At 31.0% G+C, this 25,912-nt stretch overlaps 4 protein-coding genes across 13 annotated transcripts; 2 read left to right on the forward strand and 2 right to left on the reverse strand.

Moving 5' to 3' along the window:
• Positions 1 to 907: 907 nt before the first annotated feature.
• On the reverse strand, positions 908 to 17,025 carry bgm (bubblegum). Of its 5 annotated transcripts, none has more exons than XM_066747699.1 (14): positions 16,907 to 17,025; positions 16,444 to 16,564; positions 5,001 to 5,071; positions 4,649 to 4,703; positions 4,301 to 4,508; positions 4,086 to 4,220; positions 3,822 to 4,017; positions 3,641 to 3,742; positions 3,420 to 3,566; positions 2,867 to 3,342; positions 2,565 to 2,779; positions 2,335 to 2,486; positions 2,125 to 2,250; positions 908 to 2,052 (listed from the first exon to the last, which is right to left on the reverse strand). In XM_066747699.1, the coding sequence occupies exons 3-14, from the start codon at positions 5,064 to 5,066 to the stop codon at positions 1,858 to 1,860; spliced, it is 2,073 nt and encodes a 690-aa protein (XP_066603796.1). In that variant the 5' UTR covers positions 5,067 to 5,071; positions 16,444 to 16,564; positions 16,907 to 17,025; the 3' UTR covers positions 908 to 1,857. The 5 variants fall into 5 exon arrangements, with proteins under 5 accessions (XP_066603796.1, XP_066603795.1, XP_066603794.1 ...); XM_066747698.1 differs by having other exon boundaries at positions 16,870 to 17,011; XM_066747697.1 differs by lacking the exon at positions 16,907 to 17,025 and having other exon boundaries at positions 16,444 to 16,583.
• On the forward strand, positions 13,041 to 25,789 carry LOC136786162 (lysophosphatidylserine lipase ABHD12). Of its 5 annotated transcripts, none has more exons than XM_066747706.1 (11): positions 20,886 to 21,023; positions 21,106 to 21,349; positions 21,591 to 21,683; positions 22,086 to 22,204; positions 22,277 to 22,382; positions 22,475 to 22,674; positions 22,785 to 22,920; positions 23,008 to 23,125; positions 23,203 to 23,364; positions 23,427 to 23,554; positions 23,681 to 25,789. In XM_066747706.1, exons 3-11 carry the CDS (start codon positions 21,613 to 21,615, stop codon positions 23,718 to 23,720), a joined length of 1,080 nt encoding a protein of 359 aa, XP_066603803.1. In that variant the 5' UTR covers positions 20,886 to 21,023; positions 21,106 to 21,349; positions 21,591 to 21,612; the 3' UTR covers positions 23,721 to 25,789. The 5 variants fall into 5 exon arrangements, with proteins under 5 accessions (XP_066603800.1, XP_066603803.1, XP_066603801.1 ...); XM_066747704.1 differs by having other exon boundaries at positions 20,887 to 21,023; positions 21,425 to 21,683; XM_066747707.1 differs by lacking the exon at positions 21,591 to 21,683 and having other exon boundaries at positions 20,887 to 21,023.
• On the forward strand, positions 17,755 to 19,197 carry LOC136786163 (protein TIPIN homolog). 2 transcript variants are annotated; one of them, XM_066747709.1, is made up of 2 exons: positions 17,755 to 18,201; positions 18,288 to 19,197. In XM_066747709.1, the coding sequence occupies exon 2, from the start codon at positions 18,309 to 18,311 to the stop codon at positions 18,882 to 18,884; it is 576 nt and encodes a 191-aa protein (XP_066603806.1). In that variant the 5' UTR covers positions 17,755 to 18,201; positions 18,288 to 18,308; the 3' UTR covers positions 18,885 to 19,197. The 2 variants fall into 2 exon arrangements, with proteins under 2 accessions (XP_066603806.1, XP_066603805.1); XM_066747708.1 differs by having other exon boundaries at positions 17,757 to 18,141; positions 18,288 to 19,188.
• LOC136786164 (U6 snRNA-associated Sm-like protein LSm6) lies at positions 19,866 to 20,344 on the reverse strand. The gene is made up of 2 exons (XM_066747710.1): positions 20,123 to 20,344; positions 19,866 to 20,029 (listed from the first exon to the last, which is right to left on the reverse strand). The coding sequence occupies exons 1-2, from the start codon at positions 20,211 to 20,213 to the stop codon at positions 19,881 to 19,883; spliced, it is 240 nt and encodes a 79-aa protein (XP_066603807.1). The 5' UTR covers positions 20,214 to 20,344; the 3' UTR covers positions 19,866 to 19,880.
• Positions 25,790 to 25,912: the final 123 nt, after the last annotated feature.

A 25,912-nucleotide genomic window follows, 5' to 3' on the forward strand; every position in this document is an offset into this window, starting at 1 on the left:
GACAGCCAAACTTGCTGTTTTAGAGATTAGTGCCTCGACGGCCGTATATACATGTCATTATCTACTTTTATGTGTATTTGCCGTCGAGACACTACCGTGTTTCTTGATATATATATGTAATTTCGAAAAAATTGGCAATCCTGCATAGCATATATTGAATCCATTGAATCTTTTGGGACTGGTCAAAAACACTCTTACCTTCTTAACAATAAAAAACACGTGTACTTTATTATTGAACATTCTCTTTTTACAGAAAATTCTAGTTGAAAAGAAAAGAATCTCTAACTTTTACTATACCGAATCGCTTAAATCAGATATGAATAGAAAGTTCTGTAAATTGAAAACCCTTGATATATAATATATTATACTAGAGCCACATATATGCGTTTTCGCAAGTCTTGCAAAAAATCCCCTGTGTACGCTAAATAGAAAAATTTCTGTGGGACCTGCAAAAATGCACGCGTGTGGCTCTAGTCTTAACGTACACGGAAACATTGCTACGGGATCTGCAAAAACTCATGTGTGCGAATCGTGCCCCTTAGACTTGAAAAATTTATTTAAATATTTAATTACAGACACACATATGTTGCAAGTCGTGTTCTTCAGGTTACCCTATATATTTTGTACATGTATATACCCAATTCCCTTGTAATTAATATAATATATTAATTATTTAAAGACTTACATTTTGTATTGAAGAAAATGAAATATATTTCAAATAAATTGCAATATATTTTACGTGAACTCGCATTCAAACTATCTCTTCAACTTTTACGCATGTATATAAAATGCAGAAATTTCTTATATACCCAACGATAATTTTAGGCTTATCGTAGGACTGAAATACTTTATAGAAAAATTTATATTTTCCGAATCACAAAAGATAAGGAAAAAAATTAATTCGATATCCATTTTATGAATGATAAAATTTACTTATGAATGTTTTATATTTACAACAAGTCTCTTACACAGATCCCTACAATCGGCATATAAATTGTACAACTATCGCGTTTATAAGTTAATATTTTACACCTGTTTATTGTCACTTAAGTACTTAATTATTAAAGAAAAAGAAAGTGCACGTTTTCAAATCGCTCCTTTTTAATTAGCTTCTAAAAAATCTAAGTACTAAATTGACTATTAAGAATAAAACAAGCAGTTTCTTTCTTAAATTTCACTTATCTCTTTTACAACATTATATATTACAAAACAATTCCCTATTTGAAATACTTTTTTCATAATATTTCGCAACAAAATGGGCTGAATAAAAGTGAGTACTAAAAACATTTTTGAAAAATTTTCTATGTAAACAAGGCACTTTCATATTAATATTCATTTAACCGCCATTGACAATAATATTTATTCCAAGCTTAGTAGGGAATTAACTTTTTTCGAAAAAATCGAAGCTAACTACACTTGTACCTTCTGCTTAATTATGCTAAATTAGGATATATAAACATTTTGTATACCAATTTATAACGAAAAACTATTTATATAAATCTATATGTTACAGTGTATTATGCAGAGTACTGGTCACAGTATACCTCGTTCCATTCTTTCTAATTATATTAAGCAAGAAATATGCAAATAATGGAGCTTACGTGGCTTACTGATATCTCGTAACACTTATTTAACCTGATTGTTTAAAGATCTGTTTTTGCATACAAATGATTTCGTTAAAAAGATATGAATTTCTCTAAATTCATTTCAATACTTTAAACAAAAAATATCACAAGGGGTTCATACTCTTTTCAAAGTATTAGGCTTAATATCGACAAGACATGGGCAGTCTTTAAATATCAGGTCTTAGAATCGTAACGATCTTCAGTACTCTTTCCATTTAAGTTAAGCTCTCCCTCACTGGTACATTTCTTCTATTAAATTTGCATACATCTTGTACACAACATTCCTCTTAACTTTTAACGTTGGTCCCAATTCTCCAGTTGGGATCGAAAAGTCGTGAGGTAATATACGGAATTTCTGTACTTTTTGAGCATTACTTATAGATTTCAAATTAGCTCTATCAATAGCTGCCTGTATCTCTTTAAATATCTATTTAAAAAAAAACAATTAATACATTTTACAAATAAATGTAAATCATAAGATGAAAAATGATTTGCTTACAATTGGATCTTTCGTACTAATAACCTCGGAAACAGTTGTTGATTTACTACCAATGGACTTTGCCCAAATTTTAGTATCCTCGGTGAAAGAATCCAATGTTTCTCCTGTATCTGAATTCGACTCCGTCTAAAAAACATATCAAATCAACAATAGTATTGTTACGATAAAATTAGTGTAATGCAAAGTTAATTCAATACAAAATTAACTTACTTTAAGACTGACTAGCATAGTTAAGTATTTTCTTTTATCACCAATCAATAACGCATTGCTCAAAGCTGACAATTCTTTCAAAACTAAATGCTCTATATGGACAGGAGGTATATTTTCTCCCCCGGCTGTGATTATAAGTTCTTTTATTCTTCCTGTAAGATGAGAAAAATATATTTACATATATACAACAAAAATTAAATTAGATTTTAATTTATCGCCAATTACATTACCTGTTACGTATAAGAAACGATCTATATCTATTCTACCCAAGTCGCCACTATGTAGCCAGCCTTCTTCATCCTTTGCTTCTTTCGTCTTTTCAGGATCATTCAAGTAACCCATAAATATATGTCTACCAGCCATACAAATTTCTCCTTCTCCAGTATTATCCAGATTATCCAATTTAGTTTTTAATCCTTTCATCACGCACCCAACACTGCCTAATCTAAAAATGTATAAAAATAGAATGAGCAAGATTTATATGATTCACAATCAATGGTCAGCTGTTAATATGATACAAGTGAACATTTACCTATACTTTTTCTCAGTAGATAAAGTGTGAGCCCCACTACACTCTGACATGCCATACGCTTCCATTATAGGAATATCTAAGCTCATAAAATATTTCTTTACTTCTGTAGACAAAGGAGCTGCAGCTGTAGCAAATAATTTACATCTGTCTAAACCTAGTGCAGCTTTTACTTTATTGAAAACAAGCCATTTCGCTATTACGTAGCCCCAATGCTTATAGTCAATGCCGTTCATCTTGTTCATGTTATATTGTAGTCCTTGTGCCTTAGCCCAATTAGCGATCCAGGTTTTTATTGGTCCATTATTTCGTGCTACTTCTTGCATTTTCTCATAAATTTTTTCCCATACTCTTGGTACGCCAAGAAAAGCCGTTGGCCGCGCCACCGTCAAGGTATCTACTAAACTTCCCTTAAGAGCATTTTTATCCGCAAAATAAATGGTACCACCCATATATAAGCTTGTGAATATATCTACTACCTAAAATAAAATCATTAAAATATTAATGTTATAAATGAAGTACAATTTACTCAGAAAATTTGACTAAACAGTCGTACCTGAGCTGCCACGTGAGATAAAGGTAGAAAACTAACAATAACCTCGCAACCACTCTTAAGATCTACATACTTTATGATTCCACGCGCATTGTGAAGAAGATTGTCGTGGCTTAACATTACACCCTTTGGATTTCCGACCGTACCAGACTGTAAATGAAATTTAATGAAATTAATTACCTGTTCACTGTATAATGGCAATTAAAATAAGAAAAATTATTCACCGTATAAACCAGGGTACAACATTCATTAGCAGCTATCGTTTTCAATACGCTCTCCAATTTGTCATCAGACTCATTTTTTCCAATTTCCAATAATTCGCTCCACTGTAACAAATCATTTGACACAAATTTTTAATCATAAATATGATAAAATAAGCTACTATCCAACCAATAAAAGCCTTACACTATAAACATTCTTTTCTTGTACAATTCCATCATATTGAATAATCGCTTTCAATAATGGCAAATTTTTCTTAATTTCTAAAATTTTTTCTAATTGTTTTGCATCTTCGACAACAATTATATTCGCCCGACTACTCTCAGCGATGAATTGGCAAGCTTCTGGCGAATTTGTTGTATAAATTCCAGCAGCAAATCCTCTAGAAAATTATTATTCATAATTGAATTTAGTTTTCAAGTGCTTAACATTATTATCATGTAATCTTACCCAGCATAAATGGCAGCAATATCAGAAATAAACCACTGTGGACTATTAAAGCCTAAGATGCAAACGCTATGATGTCGTTCCAGCCCCAACTTTAAAAATGCTCTAGCTACGGTTCTTACTTGAAGCTCATACTCCCTATGAAATAAAAAAATAGCTACAGTAATTTCTTCAACAAAAACGAAGCAATAAATACACTATTTTTGTGGTATAATTACCTATAAGTATAACTTATTCTCTTGCCGTCTACGCCCAGTCGAGAAACCATTGCAATGTGATTTGGGTAAAGTTTTGCGGACCTCATCAATTGACCTGGAACCGACATTGGCTTCACAGAATTTTCTTCGGAATCATCCAACGGTATACGACAACGTCCATCAGGTTCTGTCGTCGTACCCAGCTTTGAGTACAAAACTTGGTCTGGACCTAAAATTAAAAGAAACATATTTTTATAAACAAACAAACCGTAATATTTATTACAGCACTATAACAAATTTAAACTGATGATATTTTAAAAAAAATTTTAAATATGAATTATTTTTTTCCTATATTCCATTCGTACTTACCATCGAGACCAGTTTCACTCGCAGGTGCGTAACGTGGAAAGGATTCGGCAAACACCTATGACATTGAAAAAAAATGATTTAGTCATAGCCTGCATTATTATGAAACAAAAAGCTTGTAAAACGGAGACATAACATTTGTCACTAAAGTACCTAGAATTAATTTTCATTTACAAAAATAAAAATTGAGATAATTACAATTGTTTCGTTTAAACAAAAGTTTGACATTTTTCATTGACGCGTATACAAATTACATCATGCATAACTCTTCGTAGGTAAACATTGAATCATAATAAGTTACCACAACTATTCATCAATGAAATTCGTTTCATCGTCTCTCTTGCGTTAATCTCACCTTGTCAGGTTTATCCGCGAATCCGTTTATCGCTCCGTTTGACAGAATTGGTTGTACTTGAGCCATTTTATCTGTAAACAAAAAATCATTGTAAACATCGAGAAGATAACTGAGAAAACATGACATTGCTCTTGGATTATCTTTAATAACATCATCAGTCGCTCAATATCAGCATGTGGCAATTGACTGAACACCTTATTATGCCACGAAGCCGTAACACTTACGTTTACTAAAATTCTGCTAATAGCGACAGCAGTGAGCCACGTGATATGGAATTCACAATGACGATAAACTTGGTTCTAAGTTCAACATAAAATCTTTATTTAATTATCTAGGCAGTTGTACGTCGACTCAAAATCAATTTTAACTTTTATCAGTAAGTATGATACACCGCGTCATTTCATTTCTCTGTTTACTATTGTAATTATGTGTGTATACATATATATACTATCAATAGCTCACTCGTTATTAAAACAAACGTGAATTATCAAAGTCCATGCGTGAACTGTTGCGTAACCGTGAAAACATAAATTTTTCAATAGATTCTTACAAGAGCTAACTCATGAATATTTTTATAAGAGCGCTAATCAATGAACGTTATTACCATTAAGATAAAAACAATCTAAATATCGTCAGAGTTGGAAAAATTTCTGTTCGTATTTTTTGATAAAAAATGAAGAATTACGAGCTGTATAAGTAATCACAGTTTTATTCGTATAATTCTTTAGTTTGCTTGACATAACTGTGATAGAACAATTATTGGTGATTAATTTTTTGAGCATTTTTTGCAACTCTTTCAGATTAGCTTCAATGAATATAGAAGGATCTTTAGAAGAGAGAAGTAAGTTGTATGTATAGAGTAACTGAACAAAGGTTGTTCGCGATAAAGTTTTTTAGCATAGTCTTGAAAATCTTTCACATCAATTATAAAAGATATAGAATTTTTAAAACAGAAGAGTAAATTCTGGAGCAATTGAGAAATATTATTTCAGCAATTTCTTAAGTCTTTTAAATTTATCGTAAAGAATATAGTTCGAATTTTTAAAAGAGTAGAGTAGGTTTTGGGGTAACTGAACGAAGAAAAATGACGTACGTAGGCACTGCTGCATACGTCGTCATTCTACAGTCGTACGATCGACGCGGTACGCATTAACGGACGCGTGCAATTGCACTGGAAACGAGGCAACCTAAAATAGGTTATTGCTCGGCGTGCTCCTCGACTACTCGGCATTTTTATGCAGTCGATCGCGTCATTACTGGCTGGCTAAAATTTAATTTACTATATTACACTGATTATATAGGAAAAACACATGCTCCCTCCATCAATCGATTCTCAAATACAAAATCCTCGCTACGAATATACTCGACAGGGGTTTTTTTTTATCACCTTTTCGTCACCACTCGTATAAACTTAATAAATACAGTGATTTATTACCAGGTCGAATAATCCAGCTAGCTTTTAACGGGGTATATTTTTAAAGTTCGCTGTGACACAATTAATAGAGATATTTTTAACATTTGGAGGGCTTGGATTTTTCCGTGGAAATTGACTTTTTATTTTGCAGCACAAATCTATGCTTATATATATAAGAATACAAGGCGTACGTGGAGCAGGCGAGATTGTGGGTGGTCACTATAGTAATCGTACCCGTCCTCTATAAGTTAACACGCATAGGCGCGACCCTTGAAAACTTGGGATTTGAATGAGGAAAAATCTCTCTAAAAAACACGGTGGTCGAATTTCTGAATTTTTATTCTTAATTTTCATTACCTCTCGGCGAATTAGCACATTTCTTTTAAATTCTGAACAACGAAACGACTTCCGAATTTCTTGAGAAATTCCACAATAATTTCTTTCTATTTAATTGTAATGTAAGCAATATAGTTTCGAGTGCACAAGAAATTCATATCGATCCGTTAGTCGTCAACGGGACACAATCGATATTTCTAGTAAACACTATATAACTTTCTTTGCAACGGATAAAAGTGATCCTCGGTACTCGAGAGTATAGTTTCAGCCAATGACTAATATTAATTGCAAATTCCGGTGCTTATTTTCAATTCATGGCTGGCTAATCGGCCAATGGTTATAATCGTGTCAAACGTGAGAACCAAAGAACAGCCCCAGTTGATATTGGTTTATGTTGGCCTAGTCCCTATACACATTATATTACGTATTGTATTCTAGGAAACAATTAAGGTTAAACAGTTGAAAAATCGATTTATTTTATCTAATAATTTGTTAGTCAAATTTTTATAGATTACATGGTCCAATTTTATAAGTAAATTCCAATAATTTCCATAGCTACACTATCGCAATGCAAGCGGTGTACGGAACTATCGCTTAAGTGCGCCAGGTAGTTGGCTTACCTAAAGGCCAAACTTGTAAAATCAGCTAAATTCGAGCTACGGCTTAGCAATTACTAAACACGAAGATAGAACAAAGCATTGTATAGAAAAGAAGGCTATAAAGCGAGACAGGATTATCTTAGTTGAAACAGTGCTAAGCTCAAGTTCGGCTTATATAAATGCAGCACCTATTGTGTTATATATAAGTGAGTGCACTATTTCAGCGAGTTCGTAAAGGATATTTGAAAATGACAATTTTATGTTGACCCTAACTGTAAAGGGCTTCGTAGAAATTTCTAAAACTAACGGCATCGGGTCGCCCGAAGGTTATTTCTAAGCACCTATGACCTACAGTATATTGCAAATTGAAATTAATGCTTGAGACTAAATTTTCAGCTGCTCCTTTATTCAATAAAGGGATAGTAATAATAATTGACAAAGTACAAACATCGTTATAGTTAGAGGACAAAACTTCGTTAAATGACTTGATAGAATTATCAGGAACTAACAGCATCACTTCGACTGACCGTCATTCCAATTTAAAACATCTACAGCATTGGACCTTGAAAATATGTGGAAATAAACTTTTGGCTGCTGCCTTATTCGACAAAGGAAATTCTGCCTTATTAATGACAGTTATAGATATATATAACAGTTATGGCAGGCAAAGCTTTCATTAAAATGTGATCTAATTGAGTCGATATTTCCACTCGACTTACAGTGAGAAAAATTATTCATGGATTTTGACCCCATTAACAGTAATTCGTATATAATATCAATAAACTAAATTTATGTATATTATGAATAATTCGAATTATTCATAATATACATAAATTTAGTTTATTGATATTATACGAATAACTGTTAATGGGGTCAAAATCAATTAACAATTTTTCTCAGTGTAGTCGATCAACATTATAGACCATTGATATAAGAACCTTGTCAAAAATTTACATTTTAAATCTAACACTAATTTCGCAGTAATAACTATTAATGTTCTTTTGCAGCTATATGTAAATTTCCAATGACAGACATAGGTTACAAAGTTGCACTGAAAACAACTTTTCAACCAGTAAACATTTTTCGTTGTAGTAACGAACGAAATTTAATGATATGACGAACAATTTTATTGATACAATTAATAGTTTTATTATATTGATAAATTAGTTCACTATATCCATAAATTTTGTTCATTTTTGTAATGAAAACTACTGTCTGAGCCTATTCCACGACTGTCGTTGTAATTTTCCAGAAAGTTTTTACTATGTATGTTTAAAATACCGTTCGACTGAATTCATGGAAAATATTGACTGGACACAGCTGTACGTAGAACGAATGGATCAGCGGTGCGTAATCCGAGAAATCAGACGCAATGCTTTAGAGATGAAAAAACTCGGAAAGAAACTGCAAGATGCAAATTGTATTTTTAAAGAATAGAAGGTATTGTCGCACGGTATTTTAATAAATAATTAATCAACAAATAAAATACATAATTAATTAACGCTTTAACTTCTCGTCAAAATTATCATTCAGTATCAAACGTGTTTCTCTCGGAATTAAATTTTTCCTAATTGTTTGAAAGATATCTCAAAAACTGATAGCCTGATTGTTTTCAATTTTTGCGTGTGTTTGCTTCAATTAAATTGCAGAGAATATGAACCTAAAATTGGAAGGACATTATCATTTAAAGTAGGTATATTTTTAAGATAAAAGAATAGAAGAAATTCCAAAAAATTAAACTTTTATTAGATTCTTTTAAACATACAATGTTCACCTTTCTTCCAACAATAAGGTTCCTATTCTCCTGGAAACATGTACAAAATATAAAGAAAAAACATTACAATAATTTCAGATCCAAATTGTGATGCAAATACAATTTAGAGAGTATAAATAAAATATTACTAAAGTTTAAATTCTTTCCTGTGAAAAAAAAGAATATCGAAAATTCCAGAAAATTGTGTTTGCTAAGTTGTCTTCGCCTTAATTAAAACCGTTGGTGAAACGATGAACAATAACGACAACGCTATGTGGAATCTAACGGAACGAAAATAAAACGACGCAAAGCTGGCCCGCTCGCGCTGCAGATCTCGACAGTTTCTAGGTAAGCCGCCTCAAACTTAAAACAATTCCACGCACTTTTTACTCTCCTCGCCATCTCATCATTTCCGAGGAATTTATTGCCATGTAACTCGCATTTCGATCTCAACGCGTCGAGCGCGAGCTGGAATTTCCGAATATAAAAATCGGCTTAGGTCCGTTCATTATTTTCAGCAGTATAAAAATAACGATAAGATATTACAAGCATGAGAGACAAGCATAATTAGCGAAGTTGGCGATATTCAAGCGTTAACATAATTAAAGTAGCAGTACTTACTGGGATATATATAAGGTGCCGATATAATTCTAAATTTAACGAAAACTGAGCACGTCGATTAGTACAATCAGTGATAAGGGTTTCCCTCAAATGACAGAATATGTTATAGCTTCGATAGGTTCATGAGCAAAGAGTCGAAAGATTTTGACGAGTTGGTAAGATTTGTTCGATTCGATTGATTTTATACGGAGGAGAGAGAAATATTGATAAGAGATAATATTAAAAATAAAAGAAGATAATGTTGGAGATGGCTGTGGCCCTCGCGAGACTGCTTTCACGCAGCTCGGCCAGATTGAAACTGGCGCGCTTGACTTTCTATCGCTCGAGCACAGACTTCGGTTCACCTCGCTTCTCCTCGTTCCTTTCCGTTCCTGCTTTTCTTATATACGTAATCCATCAGGCGATTCGCGGTCAAAGTACGACCTCGAGATATTACCATTTACTGAAGATTTATTGCGTCAAAAGAAAAACCACGCGTTTGCCATCTTACTCTTCGCTCTAAATTCTCCACCCTCCCTTTCCCTCCTCCCTTCCGATTGTAAAACAACAACAACAGCACAAGAGTCATTTTTTATGCCCTAGCTTAGCTACTCTGCCTCGCGTACCTCTACACATCCGACGAACGATCGTATAAATAGTTTATTATTAAAAATTCATAGATAATCCTTGGAGCGATGCATGTAGCTGGTTAAAAATTTATCAGCGAACAAACACGATCCTAGCATTTTAATGACATTCGTGAAGAGAGATATGGAAAACTCTTTAAAAGTGACCTATCTTGCGCGACGCGTGAATTCTTTCAATCTGCACAATTTCCACATTATTTTTTCTGCTTACACGCGTTCTTTCCCCCTCTCCCTTCCTTATCATGCTTGGAAAAAATCTGATCATATATAGCCACGGTTTAATTCTATGGTAAACGAATTATTATCAATCATGTAGAAGGATTAGTTTGAATATTTATTGTAATTGCAGTGATTGTTATTACTCTAGGAAAAAGTCTATATTTACATAAGTGTAACCTTCTCGCTATCAGTGGAGAAAAAGGTAATGTTATATTAATGAGTTATGTAGGTATTTATAAACACCTTTCAGGAAAGTAAATAAATAGACAAAGATCGTTATACGATGATATTCTACGAAATTTCAATTACCAAAAATTGAAAATTTGATTGTCAACCTTACAATTCGCTAATTATTAATTATTGTCTACCACAATAATGAAGTAAGAGCTAATTCATTTTTTTTTTGTAAACTACATAGCTTCGATAAAACTAATACCAGAAAATGAGTAAACTTCACGAGTTATACTATAAAAATTATAATTGATATTTAAAAAAAATGATTGATTCAATATCATGTTATCTGTAATGATTTGTAAAGGGTTGTAAACAATTTTTTTGTAATAATCCACCAATTTATGTATTAAATGACAATTTTCTTTTATCGATATTATAGTGTGAAGAGGGAAAGCATATTAGAAAAACAGCAAAATATCCAAGCTTTATTTCTTAATTCATTATTAAAATGATTAAAGATTATGTTTTCAAATTTTTATAAATAAACTCTAATTATTCCCGATACTGCATCTTTTAATAACAACTCACTTCCAATCGTTAACGTTTCGCACTGCAGATAGAGAAAGGACTGACTGCTCGAGTTACAGGTAGTCAATTTTTCCTTCTTTTATATCGTCTCTCTAAATATTTTATATTACATTAGGGTACGCGCGTAAAGGACATTTGCAATTGGCAATTTATGTGAATGCTAACTGTTAACCTTTAGACCTCGGGAGAGTCTCGTACAAGATGATGCTACACACACAATTACAACTTTATTTAGGTCAAATCAAAGGAATAGCATGCAATTTTTGGAAATTGGTATAAGGGCACTAAATTTCATAAATCCCTCTTAAACTGTTTAAAGGTTAAGGCCTAGGTAAGAGTTTCTGGAAAATAACGGCATCGTTCCGACCGAGCATCGGTCAAACAACGTAAGCTCTCCTTTGGAATTTTCCATCGCAAAATGCTTCCTTATCGTAAAAAGAAAAATAAAGTAATGAACGACGCGGTGGACTGTGGAAAAGATCGTTCTGTAGGAATACATTTACTAATATTCCCAATATACTGATACAAGTACAAAAGAATGCTTTAAAGACCAAACAAAATTAATATAGAAAAACCAACTGCACAAGCTGCAATTTATAAATGTAAAAATGGAGAAAGATTGCTATGCGACGCTGAAACTGTTGGTTATCAATAAGATCTGTGTGTAATTTTCAATTTTATTGCTTATGCTTCAGTTTATACTATGTAAGAAGAGATGTTAAAAATGTAAAGTAAAAATTGCAATGATTTCGGACCAAAATTGTTATTTCCAAAATGAGCACAAGCATCAGAAGCGAACGATGACTTGCTGTAGAAGACGAGAGTGAATAACTCCAAGATTATATAAACAAATGTTTACAAACAATTCTTTAAAGTAATTTTAAAGTCTAAATAAATTATGTTTCAAGATTAAAAAGGTTTAAGCACATTATTTTTGTTAATAAAACGAAACTCTGAATATTGGATCTGCTGATGCTCCCCCCCCCCCCCCCCCCTCCCCCTTATTAGCCACTGCAGTTGCTGCACAAGTTTCGAGCCTTTAACGTTTTCGCGGTGCGCAGAAAGTATTAATATTGACAATATATTCCGTTCCTCTCTACAACATTCTTTTAGCCCATAAAAGTGCAGAAAAAGTGACATTGGCGATTTGTCTTACACAGTCACGTAGTATAACGTTAATTATTATCGATGATAAACAAACACACCTATTATTCCAAACATGATATAATTAAAGACTGAATGTAAACACACATTTTGACACTGTATATTCGTTTCGCCACTGGACTCTGTATTCTCGTGAGAAATACTCTGAAAAAGCGAATACTTCGTGGAAGATCGTGCACACATAACCAAATTACTGAAAATCTCTTGTTTTGAACCAACGAATAGGCAAAGCAACCAATGATATTTGAATGGCCTTACTTTTTCAAGTATATGCAGGTAAGACTGTTTGAAACATTTGTAAGACTTCGTAGTAAAACGGGATTGTCCCTGAACGACCGCGTTTCAGAATGATTTCTTCCGTTTTAATTTTTTCGCCATTGAAAATCGTTTCGTCGACGAGATTAACAGTGAGGGGGGAGGGGATATGGAAAAACGCGGGAACCGAGTTTCTCTTAATTTTCAAGGGCAATTACCTTTGCAGAGTAGAATAACCATCGTGGTAGCTTTGAAGAGGACTGGTGAGTCGCGTGTCACACCACTTTGAGCATGCCAGAGACCGCGGAAATCAATAAGAAAGCATCACACCACCTTTCGGCGGGAAATTCAAATGCAGTTTCTCCACCAGCTTCACCTACGTTACTGCGCCGCGTTAACTCTGCCATTGTCAGGTAAATTTCTCCCATTCTTATCGCCGACACACAATGGCAAACATTATTTTATTCTTCGCTTAAATTGCAACATTTCTCTAATGGAAAATTTTGCATATTGTATAATGCGTTAAGTATTTCTTTTTATCAAAACGATGCTTTAGACAGCTGACATAATTGTAGCTGTGAAAGACTGATGAATGATAGCGTATTATTAATCGTTATGACTAGGCACAAGAAAAAATAGACTTTTCATTCCAAGATGACATTCGAGGGCACGCGCAAAATTGTCTGTGCAAATCGTTGCGTAAATGAAGATACCTGTAATTTTTCTTTCTTAAATTACGGTATTCAGAGTCGAATATTGTAAACAAAATTCAGATGGGAATAATGGTGAAGCTCTGATGTTAAATCCAAAATAGAGGGTAAAGAATTTTTAGGAGACACAGCTGCATATAAGATAAGGGATCAATTCGTTTATTTAGTTCTAATACTGATAACGTTATATATTTACTTTGTCGCATTATCAAATTCCCTTCCGTTTTTTAAGTAACACGTGTACATTTTAAATCTTCTGAATTGACATTTACGGATGACTAGTAAAAAAAAACAGTATTTTTTATATAGTTGACCCAATAATGGCTTATCAATCAAGTTTTATCGACCAGACTTTCTCCATTTTTGAATGTTGGAGCCGCTCGTTTTGCTCTTGCCCGTGCATTGACGCTTACTATCATGTACAACAGATTAAATTTTTTTCCTACAAATTTATGTCTTTTATTAAATAAAAGTTTTGATCACAGACCTTTGGTGACAATATAAATTGGATAAGTGTAAAAGTGTCGATTCAGCTTGTTCAACAAATAAACTAAAACTATGTTTATTTCCATATGATATAACGATGTTGTATGAAAATTCCCTGTTGATTGAGAAAAGACTTTCATAAAAAGAATATATCATGCTATTAAGCTAGTTTAATTAAATTTACATGTGGCTTTATGTCGTACACTTTAATATGAAAATTGATCATTGAGAGTACTAATAAGTTTATTAATTACTACAGAGATCAATCAAATAGTCGAGTGTTTGACATTAGTGCGTGCGTACCAAAGTACTCAAAATTCTTTGCAATAATTTACTGATTTCTCCAAATAAGAATTTCTTATTTCTCAATAATCAAAGTTATCAGGATATTGTCGGGCTCGTAATAAACAAGGCTTCGATAACCTTCCATATTTTAATTTATACTTCGTTGCAACTACTTCTACGCCAAGATAAAATACGCGCAATGTATTTTACTTTATATTATCAAATCATTAAAAAAATCCATAATTATAACTTTAATGTGACAAGTCTAGATAAAAGAATTAAAAAATACATATGGCATTACGAAATCTCGTTACAAATCGATTTATCAATTTTCTTGATCATACAGGGTGGTCAAAAAGTCCGGTTTACAACTGATTATCTTGAAAATCGTGAACTTTAAAAAAATAATACACACAATTTTGCAATTAAAAAGAATCTATTACACAATAGTATGCACTGTCTTGACTGATGTTACGAAGATCACATTAAGGTTATTCAAAGTTTTTTAAATGAAACTCATGCTACGTTTTATTGCATATTTTTCATAGCTTATCTCAAGTGTTTCCCAAAAAAATATTATAATAATATATTAGTTAAACCAGCCGCGTTCATTGGATATCTCGAATTTAATTTATAAGTACAAGTGAATGCCTACGCGCGTGTGCCTTTCAATCGGACCCGCACTTGCGTGCAATTTTAAATAAATATAATATTTAGTGAATGACTGTACGAAGTAATAAATTAATATACATAATAATTTGGAAAACTCTTGAAATAAGCTACAAGGATACTCAATAAAAAAAGAGGGAATTACATTTTAAAAAATCCTTAAGATGATTTTTGTAACGACACTTACGACCAAATGCATACCATTTTTTTTAAGATCTTTTTCAACCATAAATTTACACACATTTCTTAGTTATTTTTTAAAGCACGCGGTCTCCTAAAAGATATTAAGCCGCGCGCAACCGGACTTTTTGACCACCCAGTATATTCCTTTATAAGATAAAATTAAAGCTCGTAAAAATACATTTCAGCTAGTAGATTATCTTTTCGAACGTTTTATAATATAATGAAAATCTTCGACTAATCAAAGCTGAAATAAACTTTTGAAAATATACAATAAATAATAAAAAAATTTTGTGAAAGACGTCGGTCATTGATTTCATAAAAAAAATGCGTGAAAATTAGTAACTCGAAATGAGATTAAAGACTAGTAAAAGATAAAAAAGAGATAAATAGAATGAAATAAAAGTACCTCCTTTTGCATTCTTAGAAAACGAAATTATTCATGCTATTCGTACTATTCATACTACTTCAATCAATTATAAAATAACGTATATCTTGAAGAAGAATACGAGCTTAGAGAGAAATTTAAAAAAAACGTATAGTCAAAAAATTATAGTTACCATGCGTTTATTTAAGTATGGATGCGTGTTACGAGTGTCAATAGCCGAAACAATCGGTTAACTCGTGCATTATTACAATTCGATGATGAAAATTTTTTAGCTGCAAGCTTCTCAAATAATGAAAGAAAATTTACTAAAACTTTGTAGAGAAATGACAGCAAAAAGCCGCTAACCTTGCGGGACTTTTTAAAGTTTACAGTACAATAATATCTGTTCAAGTTAACATCAGTTTGAAGCTTCAAAACACCAATTTAACAAAATTTTATCAACGTTCGTTAAATATTAATTTGTTTTCATGAAAATTGTTATAACCTGATGCTGAGATAACATTCATATTTATACACAGCATTCTTATACTTGTATATTAACTGACAAATTTTACTCGTTTACACACGTTTGCTTATAGCTGCAATTTGTATACAAACCATGAAAACCTTTTACACCGAGAGAAAATACAACTTATAAATATAGTAGAACCATGGATATTTAACAATAAATCAACCAATATTGTCACTTATTTTGGTAACGATGGGTTAATCCGATTTACAAAAATAATGAGACACAAGAGAATGTTTACACCATTCTAAAATACAATAAGTAAGTGTAAGTATTAAATCTTCAAATTTGTTGAAAGTTAAATATCTCATCAGCACACACACACAAATACAGTTTGACGTGAGACCGATCATCACAGTAATAAATTCACCGGCATTTTCACGTGCGTCCATTTCAGAGGTTAACGCGTGAATTTATATTTCAAAGTGAAACTATGTTGCTTTCGAATGCAATGTATATAGTACTTACCGGTTTTGAGAAATCCTCCAGCTGATGAGTAGTTGCAAAAAGAGTTGCTATTTGTTTTTCAGTTGAAGAATGAAATTCGGCTTATTCGCAATAGCCATCCATGCCAAGTAAACAGCAGTAACTGTGAATTGTGACTGTAGTGAGTTGGTGAATACTGGTGAGTGCCGAGTGGTGAAGCGGGATCAGATTTAAGATTTAAGGTATGGTTAAGTATAGTCGTAGCGGTCGTAACGTAGTGTGATCGGTGAGTGAGGAGGGGATGGGAATAGATAGTGGGGGATGAAACGAACCAACGGTATATGAGATGGAAAAACAAATGCGGGAAGCGAAGATAGCTAAATAAAAATGAAAAGAAAACGGTAAGGATGCCAATTGAAGAATAGTGGAAAGAAATGAGGATGGCTGCCAATTCCACTGTTGCCTTACAGAAAACCGAGCTCGAGTAAGCGTTACTCTTGGTTACCAGCGATCACGCCACACAACCCACGCCACGCTACGCCATGCCTGATGCCATTGCCACGCTACGCCACGCACCAGTCACCACCAGCAACCAGCAACCCGCTCACCGCTCCTACAACAGGCTAAGGCTACTGTTGAAGTGCCAAAAGACAGATGTCTCTCTCCTCGCTCTCTTTCTTTCTCCCCCTTCCTCACTATTTTACAACCACGTGACCTCTTCCAAAACCTCTTCGTAGAGACGAGACGAGACGGTATCTAGCTATTGAGACCTGGATGGAGAGACTATGATAAGAGTGGGAGTTAGTGGGAGCCGTGGGAGGATGCAGAAACAGAACAAAATTACAGCAAACCACGTCAAACTCATGTAAACCTGTTGCAAAGAACTTGCAACTGAATTAACTAGTAAACAATATACTACGTTTATACTGACTACATTCCTACATAATACACATTATTGTCAGTATACCATTGTACTGACCAAATGTTAAATGTATTTGCTTATTGCATTTATAATATATAATTCTACAACTTCATTATTTTTCTCTTCGGTATGAATAATAGATTTCTAATACTACATAAATATAATACATAGTAAAATATATTTTCGGTTTTATGTGGTAAATGAAGAATATTCACATTCCAAAGAAACCAATAATTAAATGAATTATAAATTATGTTAATTGGATGTGTTATTTAAATTAATAAATAAAAAAAAGAAATGCACCTATTTAAATAATATGTATATTTCAAATAGCGGAATAAAAGACGCATGTGTGTGCATATACACGTATGTATAGCGTAAAGCGTCCAATCACTTTGCAGCTGTACATGTATACAAACTGCAGTGTGCTCACTTTTGCCAGAGTATAACCAACAGCCATATAAAAGTTCAGTAACAAGTAACTTGGTTATCTCAATTAAAATGAATACTATGTCTAACGGTATTCAATTAATATTGCATAAAGAGGCTGAATCGGAAACAATGCCACATATTACGGCAATGAAACAGCAGTCAAATGACAATAATTCGTCGGAATTACAAGTGGAACCACCTAGCAGTGACAGCTATACCACTGCACCAATTGTGCGGGAAATTACCCAAACAGATCATTTAAACAAAAAATTGCTAATGTCTTTCTTTGAACATATGAAAAAGTCTAACGAACACTTGTCTAATTTAATAGAAAACAAAAAATCAGAGTGTGAATCTGATAACGATAGTGATTTCGAATAATATAGGTATATTCTTAGTTCTTGTAACATAACCTGTATAACATAATTTTTTACTCTTAGCTATAGGTAAAATTCAAAATCATAATGATAAGTATTTATATTAATCGTTATTATTTTTCTACAAATTGTCTAATAAATTTGTTCATTTTCAGATCTGCTTAAATTTAATAAATATGTCAAATTCAATTACACATTCTGATTCAGACAACAATGATGATATAATAGATAATTATGAAAATGAAAAATCAGGAGACGAGAATGAAGATGAAAATGTGGATTGGATAAAAAGTGAAGAAGATGATGAAGAAGCTAGAAAAAAATCACCAGATCCAACTACAAAAAAACATATTGTGAGAAATCCTATACCAAAATTAAATACAGAACGTTTAAAAGGCCCTAAAGGAGTACATACAATAGAAAAATACTTTGAAGACTTTAAATTTCATGGCAAAGGTTATGAAAGACATGATTTGAATCGTATCATGAAAAGGTTGGAGCATTGGTCACATAGGCTTTTTCCAAAACTACAGTTTGATGACTTTCTTGCTAAGGTTGAAACATTAGGACACAAAAAAGATATGCAAACATTCATAAAAAAATATAGAAATGATATGATTACTGCAGACGATGATGTCATAACAGAACAAGCTGTGGATGCAGAAGACGAAATTGACATACAAATGGATGAATTTGATCAGCTCATTGCTGAGCAATTAGAAAAGCAACAGCTTGCAAAAAATAAAGTTTAAGATAAAGTTGTGAACTTCTGGTACTTGCATAATTATGATTTACTGTATTTATAAAATTTTTTAGTTATTTGTCAACTATTTACTTTTTAAGTAATTGATTTTTTAAAATCGTAAGATATACAATGTAAGTATGTGCGATAAAATTTATTGGTGTTATGCATTGAACATTTTTGGTCACATGCAAAAATTGTTTTATTAAAATACTTTTAAATCATTTATACTTTTTACCTATAATATAGAAAATAGAAAGAATTATTAAGTGGTGAATTATTTAAGAATTATATATTTTTCACCTGCTTTTAATTCATCATTACTAATGTCTACAGCAATGATTATTTTCTGTAAAACTTCAGTATCTTGCAGTGTATTATATGATTATTTCACATCATAATTTTCTAACATACCATAAATCAGTGTCTTGACTGAATTTGAGTTTAGATTTTACTTATTTTGTTATTTTTTTCATTATGAATGGAATGGAATTAATAAATTCATAAACAAAGCAAGTGAATATTTTCTACAATCTAACCCTAAAGCTAACGAATGAATGTTTTTTTGGCAGTCAACAACTAGATTGTTTGATAAATACCTCCTTAAAGAAGAGAATGCAAGTAAAATATCTAATAACAGTTTTGGCACACTTTAATTTTACTATAACTACAAAAATTGATCTTATTCCTCAAAGAATTAACAATCCTCAAATAGAAACAATATCAGAGCTAAATGCTTCTTTATGTTTAAACAAAGAAATAAAACAATATATAAAAAGAAAGAAACCAAAAGAGTTTCAGAGAAAATTAATAATATAAAAAGCAGTAGAAGATAGAATTTGAAGAATAGAAAGATAATTGATTGAATAATCTGATGGTGCTATGTAAAAAGAACTATGTTATAAAGTGTAGATAGTGATACATATATTGAAGAACATATTTTATAACACATTGTAGTATAAATAAAAAAAATATTTATTATACTCTTAAAATTTACATATTTAGTTTAAGTTCTACGTTTTTGTGTACTAATATATAAAACATTATTTCCCCTTATAAAAGCATCACCGTACTTGTCTTTTAACTGACCATTTACATATTCTTCTGTTTGTTCAAGAGCTATATTCATATATCCATCTAAGCAAGATAGTACACCTAAAATTGGTACAAAAGAAGTATATATAATTGATATTTCAGTAAAAGCTCTACTAATTTCTTAAATATAAATTATAGGACTAGAAGAGGTACCTCTGTAATCTACGCCACTGTTTAGTTTTACAACTACTGGGCGACCGTGGATTTGCTGAATAAATTGAGATAATGCTTCCTTACGACTCATTTTCAAATATATAATTTAGATATTGGGTTAATTGTTCTAATGCTCTGAGGGTTTTGAGGTACACAAAATTCTTCTACCGCCAATTGTTGAGTTCGGCATTCGGCAATAAACTCTTTTGCTCCGTTGAAGTTTTCCCTAGGATTTCCTATGTGACTCCGTCTAGTGATATTTATTCATAAGGCTGCCTTCACATGCGGTGTAAGCATGAAGAATGCATTCTTCATGGGTGTAAGATATGACGGCGTATGTAAATGTAACTATAGGTCTGTTTTCGTTGCCTACACTTTTTACACTTTAGTGCAGCAAGTGTTACTGTACTTTATTTTGAGTATAGCTAAGTGTAGAAAGTGTAAATGCAAATATGTATAGTAACGGGAACGCTAAAGTACATTTAGTACATATATGTATGTAGTAGTATGTACATACATATATACATACAAGTCAAACGTCACCTTATACCTGTTCCTGTTACCGAATACCGACTACCGTTCATTTTTCTTTGCTCCAAAAGCCCTTACCACTGTTGGGCACAGTATAGTGCACTACAGAGTTTAGACTTGAGTGCAGAGTGCAGTGTAGTCTCTCGACGACTCCGACTAGTCCGACTCCAATACGATACATATATACACACACACACACATACCTGCCATTACCTATATACATATACAGGGTGTTTCTATCCGTCGTACATACATAGATGTTAGTTTATTGTGTATACGCCGGACTTCATTGAATGCAATCAAATGCAACCAACGTGTTGATATCATTAGTTTTTATATTGTACGATTTTTATCAATGTAATTTCAAAAGGTATAAAGTGGCATAACAATATAATATTAGTTAATTTTTTAAAGAGGAAAAGTCTATTTATATTTAAAATGCTTTATTTTAGAAGAATGAAGATTAAGTTTTTGTTTTCATAATAAGAGAGTGCTAATTAAATATATATATATATATATATATACTAGAGGATTTGTGTGCTGAGAATATATTCTTGCACACAGCTGTGCAGATGAAAGCTATAATTACATAAAAGGATGAGGTTTTTCATCATTTTCAAAGATTTATATTGGTTGCGTTAAAACAAAGTATATTATTATGGTGTTTTGGCTACGAAAAAAACGGTTTGTTAAAAGGTATTATTTTAATTTCCATATATCCAAAATATTCACAAAATTATTGTTCTAAAGTAACATTAATTTAAATAATAGTTGTCACCTAGCATTTATTTCTATAATGATAAAATAAAACAATCAAATTTCTCACTGCGTGAAACATACTAACCACTAGGAAAAGAATTTTTTTTATAACAAAAATAAAGCTTTTAAGACCAATCTATCTGTACTTACAAAAGAGATTCCAGCATAAATACTTTAGGTTTTGGTAACTACTAACAAACATGCAGACAAGTTATCTACTATTAGCAGCAGTGGTACCTTTCATCATCCTTGATTTTTGGTATACAGGAATGTAAGTCCATGTTTTTTGTAAATGTACAATGTGTTTAAACCTTTTTACAAACCTTGTATAAATGTTTCATAAATATGTTTAAAACTTAGTACATATTGAGTACAACAAAGCTGTGATTATAAGGTGTGACTTTTAATTTGTTCTCTATATAAGTATAATATTCACAGTTTTTTATTAAACCTTTTTTTATTAGGTATAACTTCTTTTAGAATTTATAAAAACTTAATACATATTTATTTATTTAATCATCTATGAATATTTACATATTTGTACATATATAATTGTAAGTAAATATATGTAATTTTTTAATTACATCTTTTAAGGAAAATATATTTTATATATTTACTAACATATATTATTATCAGAATATGCATAGTATTATATAGAAATGAAATTTTTCAGAGTGGTGCTATGGATATTAAAAATTGCAGTAATATTGTACCTTATTATATTTGGGCTCCTTCCCCTGGTTTTCCATTACTCATATTCAATTCAAAGGAAGATCCTATTTTTAAATTTTGGTAAATATTACAATGATTATTATGAGTACATCATAAAAGCTATATATTATAAAGGAACTATTATTGTTGCAGTAAGTTGGCCACCTAATGTAGATCTAGCAAATCCAAGTTCTGTTGGTTTAGAAGGTGCAAGAAATTTTTATTTACATACTGATCAAAATGTAAAAATAGGTGTATGGTAAGCATGTTTTATTAGTAAACAATTAAAATTTAATTTATTAAGTTACCATTATCTATGTAATATTTTCATGAATAATAATAAAATTACAGGCAGATATTACCTGCTTCAGTGTTAAACAAGAATATGCCATTAACAGTTGATGCTTATGAGAATGCTTTAAATAATGCTACAAACCCAATTGTCTTATATATGCATGGAAATAGTGGTAATCGAGCTAGCAGTCATCGGGTTGAATTATATAAGCTATTTCAAAATCTGGATTACAATATTTTGTGCTTTGACTACAGAAGTAAGATTTAATGAGATAATCTTTATATCTTGCAACTAAAACTATTAATGCTTTTAAGAAAGAAGATATCGTGGTTTGAGTTAAATAAATATAAAAACTGTTTTAATTAGGCTATGGAGACAGTGAAATGGCTGATCTTTCTGAAGAGGGTGTAGTTGCAGACAGTAAATATATTGTGGAGTGGTTAATTAAGAAAGTAAATAGCACAGCACCAATTTTTGTATGGGGTCATTCTTTGGGTACTGGGTATGTTTATATTCTTAATATTCTTTAAAATTGATGAAGCTGTTATACATTTCCTAATGGGAGAACCTTTAATATTATTCTTTATAGTGTATCCACTCATGTATTGGCTTTATTAGCTTCTGAAGGTATACAGCCTACAGGGCTAATATTGGAATCACCTTTTAATAACATTGCTGATGAATTAAGTGAGCATCCACTAGCACAGGTATAGCAACTACATTTTTAATTGTGTCATAAATTAATGAAGTATTTATTTTACAATGAATTGTTCTTTGTCCTTAGATTTTTAAACATTTGCCATGGTTTTATTGGGTTATTGTCGAGCCGTTTTATCAAAATAATCTTAGATTTGAATCAGATAAGCATATAGTTAAAGTCAAATGCCCTGTTCTAATTCTTCATGCTGAAGATGATAATGTAATTCCAATATTTTTGGCAGAAAAGGTGATTATTATTTATTCTTTAAAATATGTATTTATTGATGAATGTAAAAAATGTTATTACAGCTCTATAAAGCAGCATTAAATCAGTATAGAGATGAACGAAATTTTATTAATATGGTGACAATTAACTCCAGCTATGGGCTAGGTCATAAATATATTTGCAGATATAATAGTCTACCTGCCATCATCAAGTAAGTTAAAACTCAATGACTATTTAAATTTACTTGTTACCAAACACTACAGTGACTCTTGATGATACCTATAACAATTTTTATTAACTTGTAATGTATACCTTCATTAATTTATTTTTGTCACAGGTTATTTGTAAATGAAGCATACAAAACTCAAAATAATTAATGCAAGAAAACTTAGGTGTTGAAAATAAATGTTCAAACATAGTCGGAAATATAAAAACTTATGCAAAATGGCAAAAATACTAAGATCGTTAAAGATAATGAGTATTATTACATATTATAATTCCTAATATACTCGTTTGATATTTTGACTTAAAAAAATTACATTTTTTTGAGTTAAGCATGATGCATATTGTGAAAACAGTGCCATTTAGTTTGTTCTTGATTTAACTATAAAATCTTAATATATTTTTGATTTAAATACAATCAAGTTGCAACAAATGACAGTATTAAACTATGTTGTTAAGATACAACAAATGAACAATGTAGCCATAATTAAATACATATCGGATTTTTCTCTTATGGCGACTTGTAGAAGATTCCGTGTTATTTAACTGTAATACTTATATATAGTTTAATCATAGTTGTTTTAATTTTTGTATCAAGCACAGTGAGTGACTTTGTTTAAGAAAAAGTTACATTATTAATGGACAGTAAAAGTTACTAAATTAAATATACGATAGAAAAACAGCGCTTTAAGTCTTAACAAAAAGGTGATAATAATAAATGCTTATAGTCAAATAACACGATGCTTAATATGACGTCTTTAGAGGAAAATTCTGTATTGTAGTTCATAAAAATCAAGATCTATGTAATACACATACATAATATATACAAAACTATAATGAATGTGAAATATTATTTATTTGTAAAGCTTAAAATTAAAGTTATAACTATTAATGTTTGTGTATCGGTGTGTTTCAGTATTGAAATTGTAATAGTTATTTAATCTATACATAAATCTATTGTATGTTTATATAATTCAATAAACTGAGAGAAATCGTTATTCTTATTTAATTAAAGCTATTGAAAAGAAAAAATATGAATATAATTGTTTTGTACGTTTTAAAAGTGAAATTTATTTCTTTTGTTGAATAAAATAAAATTGAGAGGCCCTTTTACAATGAAAATATATTAAACTCATAGGCTAATTTTTATTTATAATTAAAACAAAATGTGATATAGAGTAGAGACGTACTAAGTACTAATTCGTCTGTTTAAATAATTAATTTACATATTTTATGCAAATTAATTAAATCCGTTTACATTTGCGCGCTTGTCATATGTGCACCAACGTATGAATGAAGTTCTTGAGTAACAAGAAACACAGCGTTTCTCGTAGTGACAATAGGAACAGCAAGGTTTGTCCTTTCTATCACTTCAAAATTTATAATTAAAAATTATTGATTTAATTTATTTTATTATACTAATCAATGTGTAAAAATACTGCTGTATAAGAATTCCTAAGATTTTACTTTTGTTGGTTAAACTTTTTGTCAGTAGATCATTATCTTTCATATAGAAATTATTTGGGTGGATTTATTGGCAAGGATAAAATTAATATCATTATAATCAATTAACGGTACATCTTAGTAAAATATTTTTTATAAAATGAATATGACAATAGAAATGAAGTATAAAATTGATCAACCTCTTGGTAATGCATTAAACAAAATATTTATCGCTTCATTTAGATGTAAAAGAAAAATTATGGACAAATTTTCATTTTCAATATGTATTTCCTATGACTAGAAAAAAAGACCAAATATGTAAAAATCAACTTAATAAATTATTCAATATTTGTTCCAATACACTAGTGCCATATTTCTTATTAAAATTATAAAAGTTATATTTGTTTTGCCCACAATTTCATTGCATGTTTTTAAATTTAAATTCATACATTATCACACCAATTCTTATATATTTCAATAGATAATATTTGAATTAATGTGCAGTAGAACTTTATATTAAACTGCTATATTACTTTCTGTTTGTGAAAAATATTTTGTCTTTAAAACTTAATTTTTTTTGGTTCATCTACATTTTAATCTTATATGTATATACATATACTTCTTATATAGTATATATATGTATTGATTATACTTTTAATAAAAGAATGTATGATCAAGCGTAAATTTAAAATCATTGGCCTTTTATAATGCAGAAACAACAATAAATTATCTAAAATTTTTAGTTATTAATAACGATTATATACAATTATATTACACTGCCAATTCCTGAGGTTTTCAAAATCTACAAATCTATTTACAACAATTTTTAGCGATGGTTCATTAGGCCCTATTTTTATTGTGAACACTAAAATCATAAAATGGGATTCAAAATTCTTCTTATTAA

The sequence above is a fragment of the Prorops nasuta genome, unplaced genomic scaffold (assembly GCF_024137725.1).
Source record: "Prorops nasuta isolate Cenicafe-Biocafe unplaced genomic scaffold, Cenicafe_Pnas_1.2 PNAS00003, whole genome shotgun sequence".
NCBI classification, from domain to species: Eukaryota; Metazoa; Arthropoda; class Insecta; order Hymenoptera; family Bethylidae; genus Prorops; species Prorops nasuta.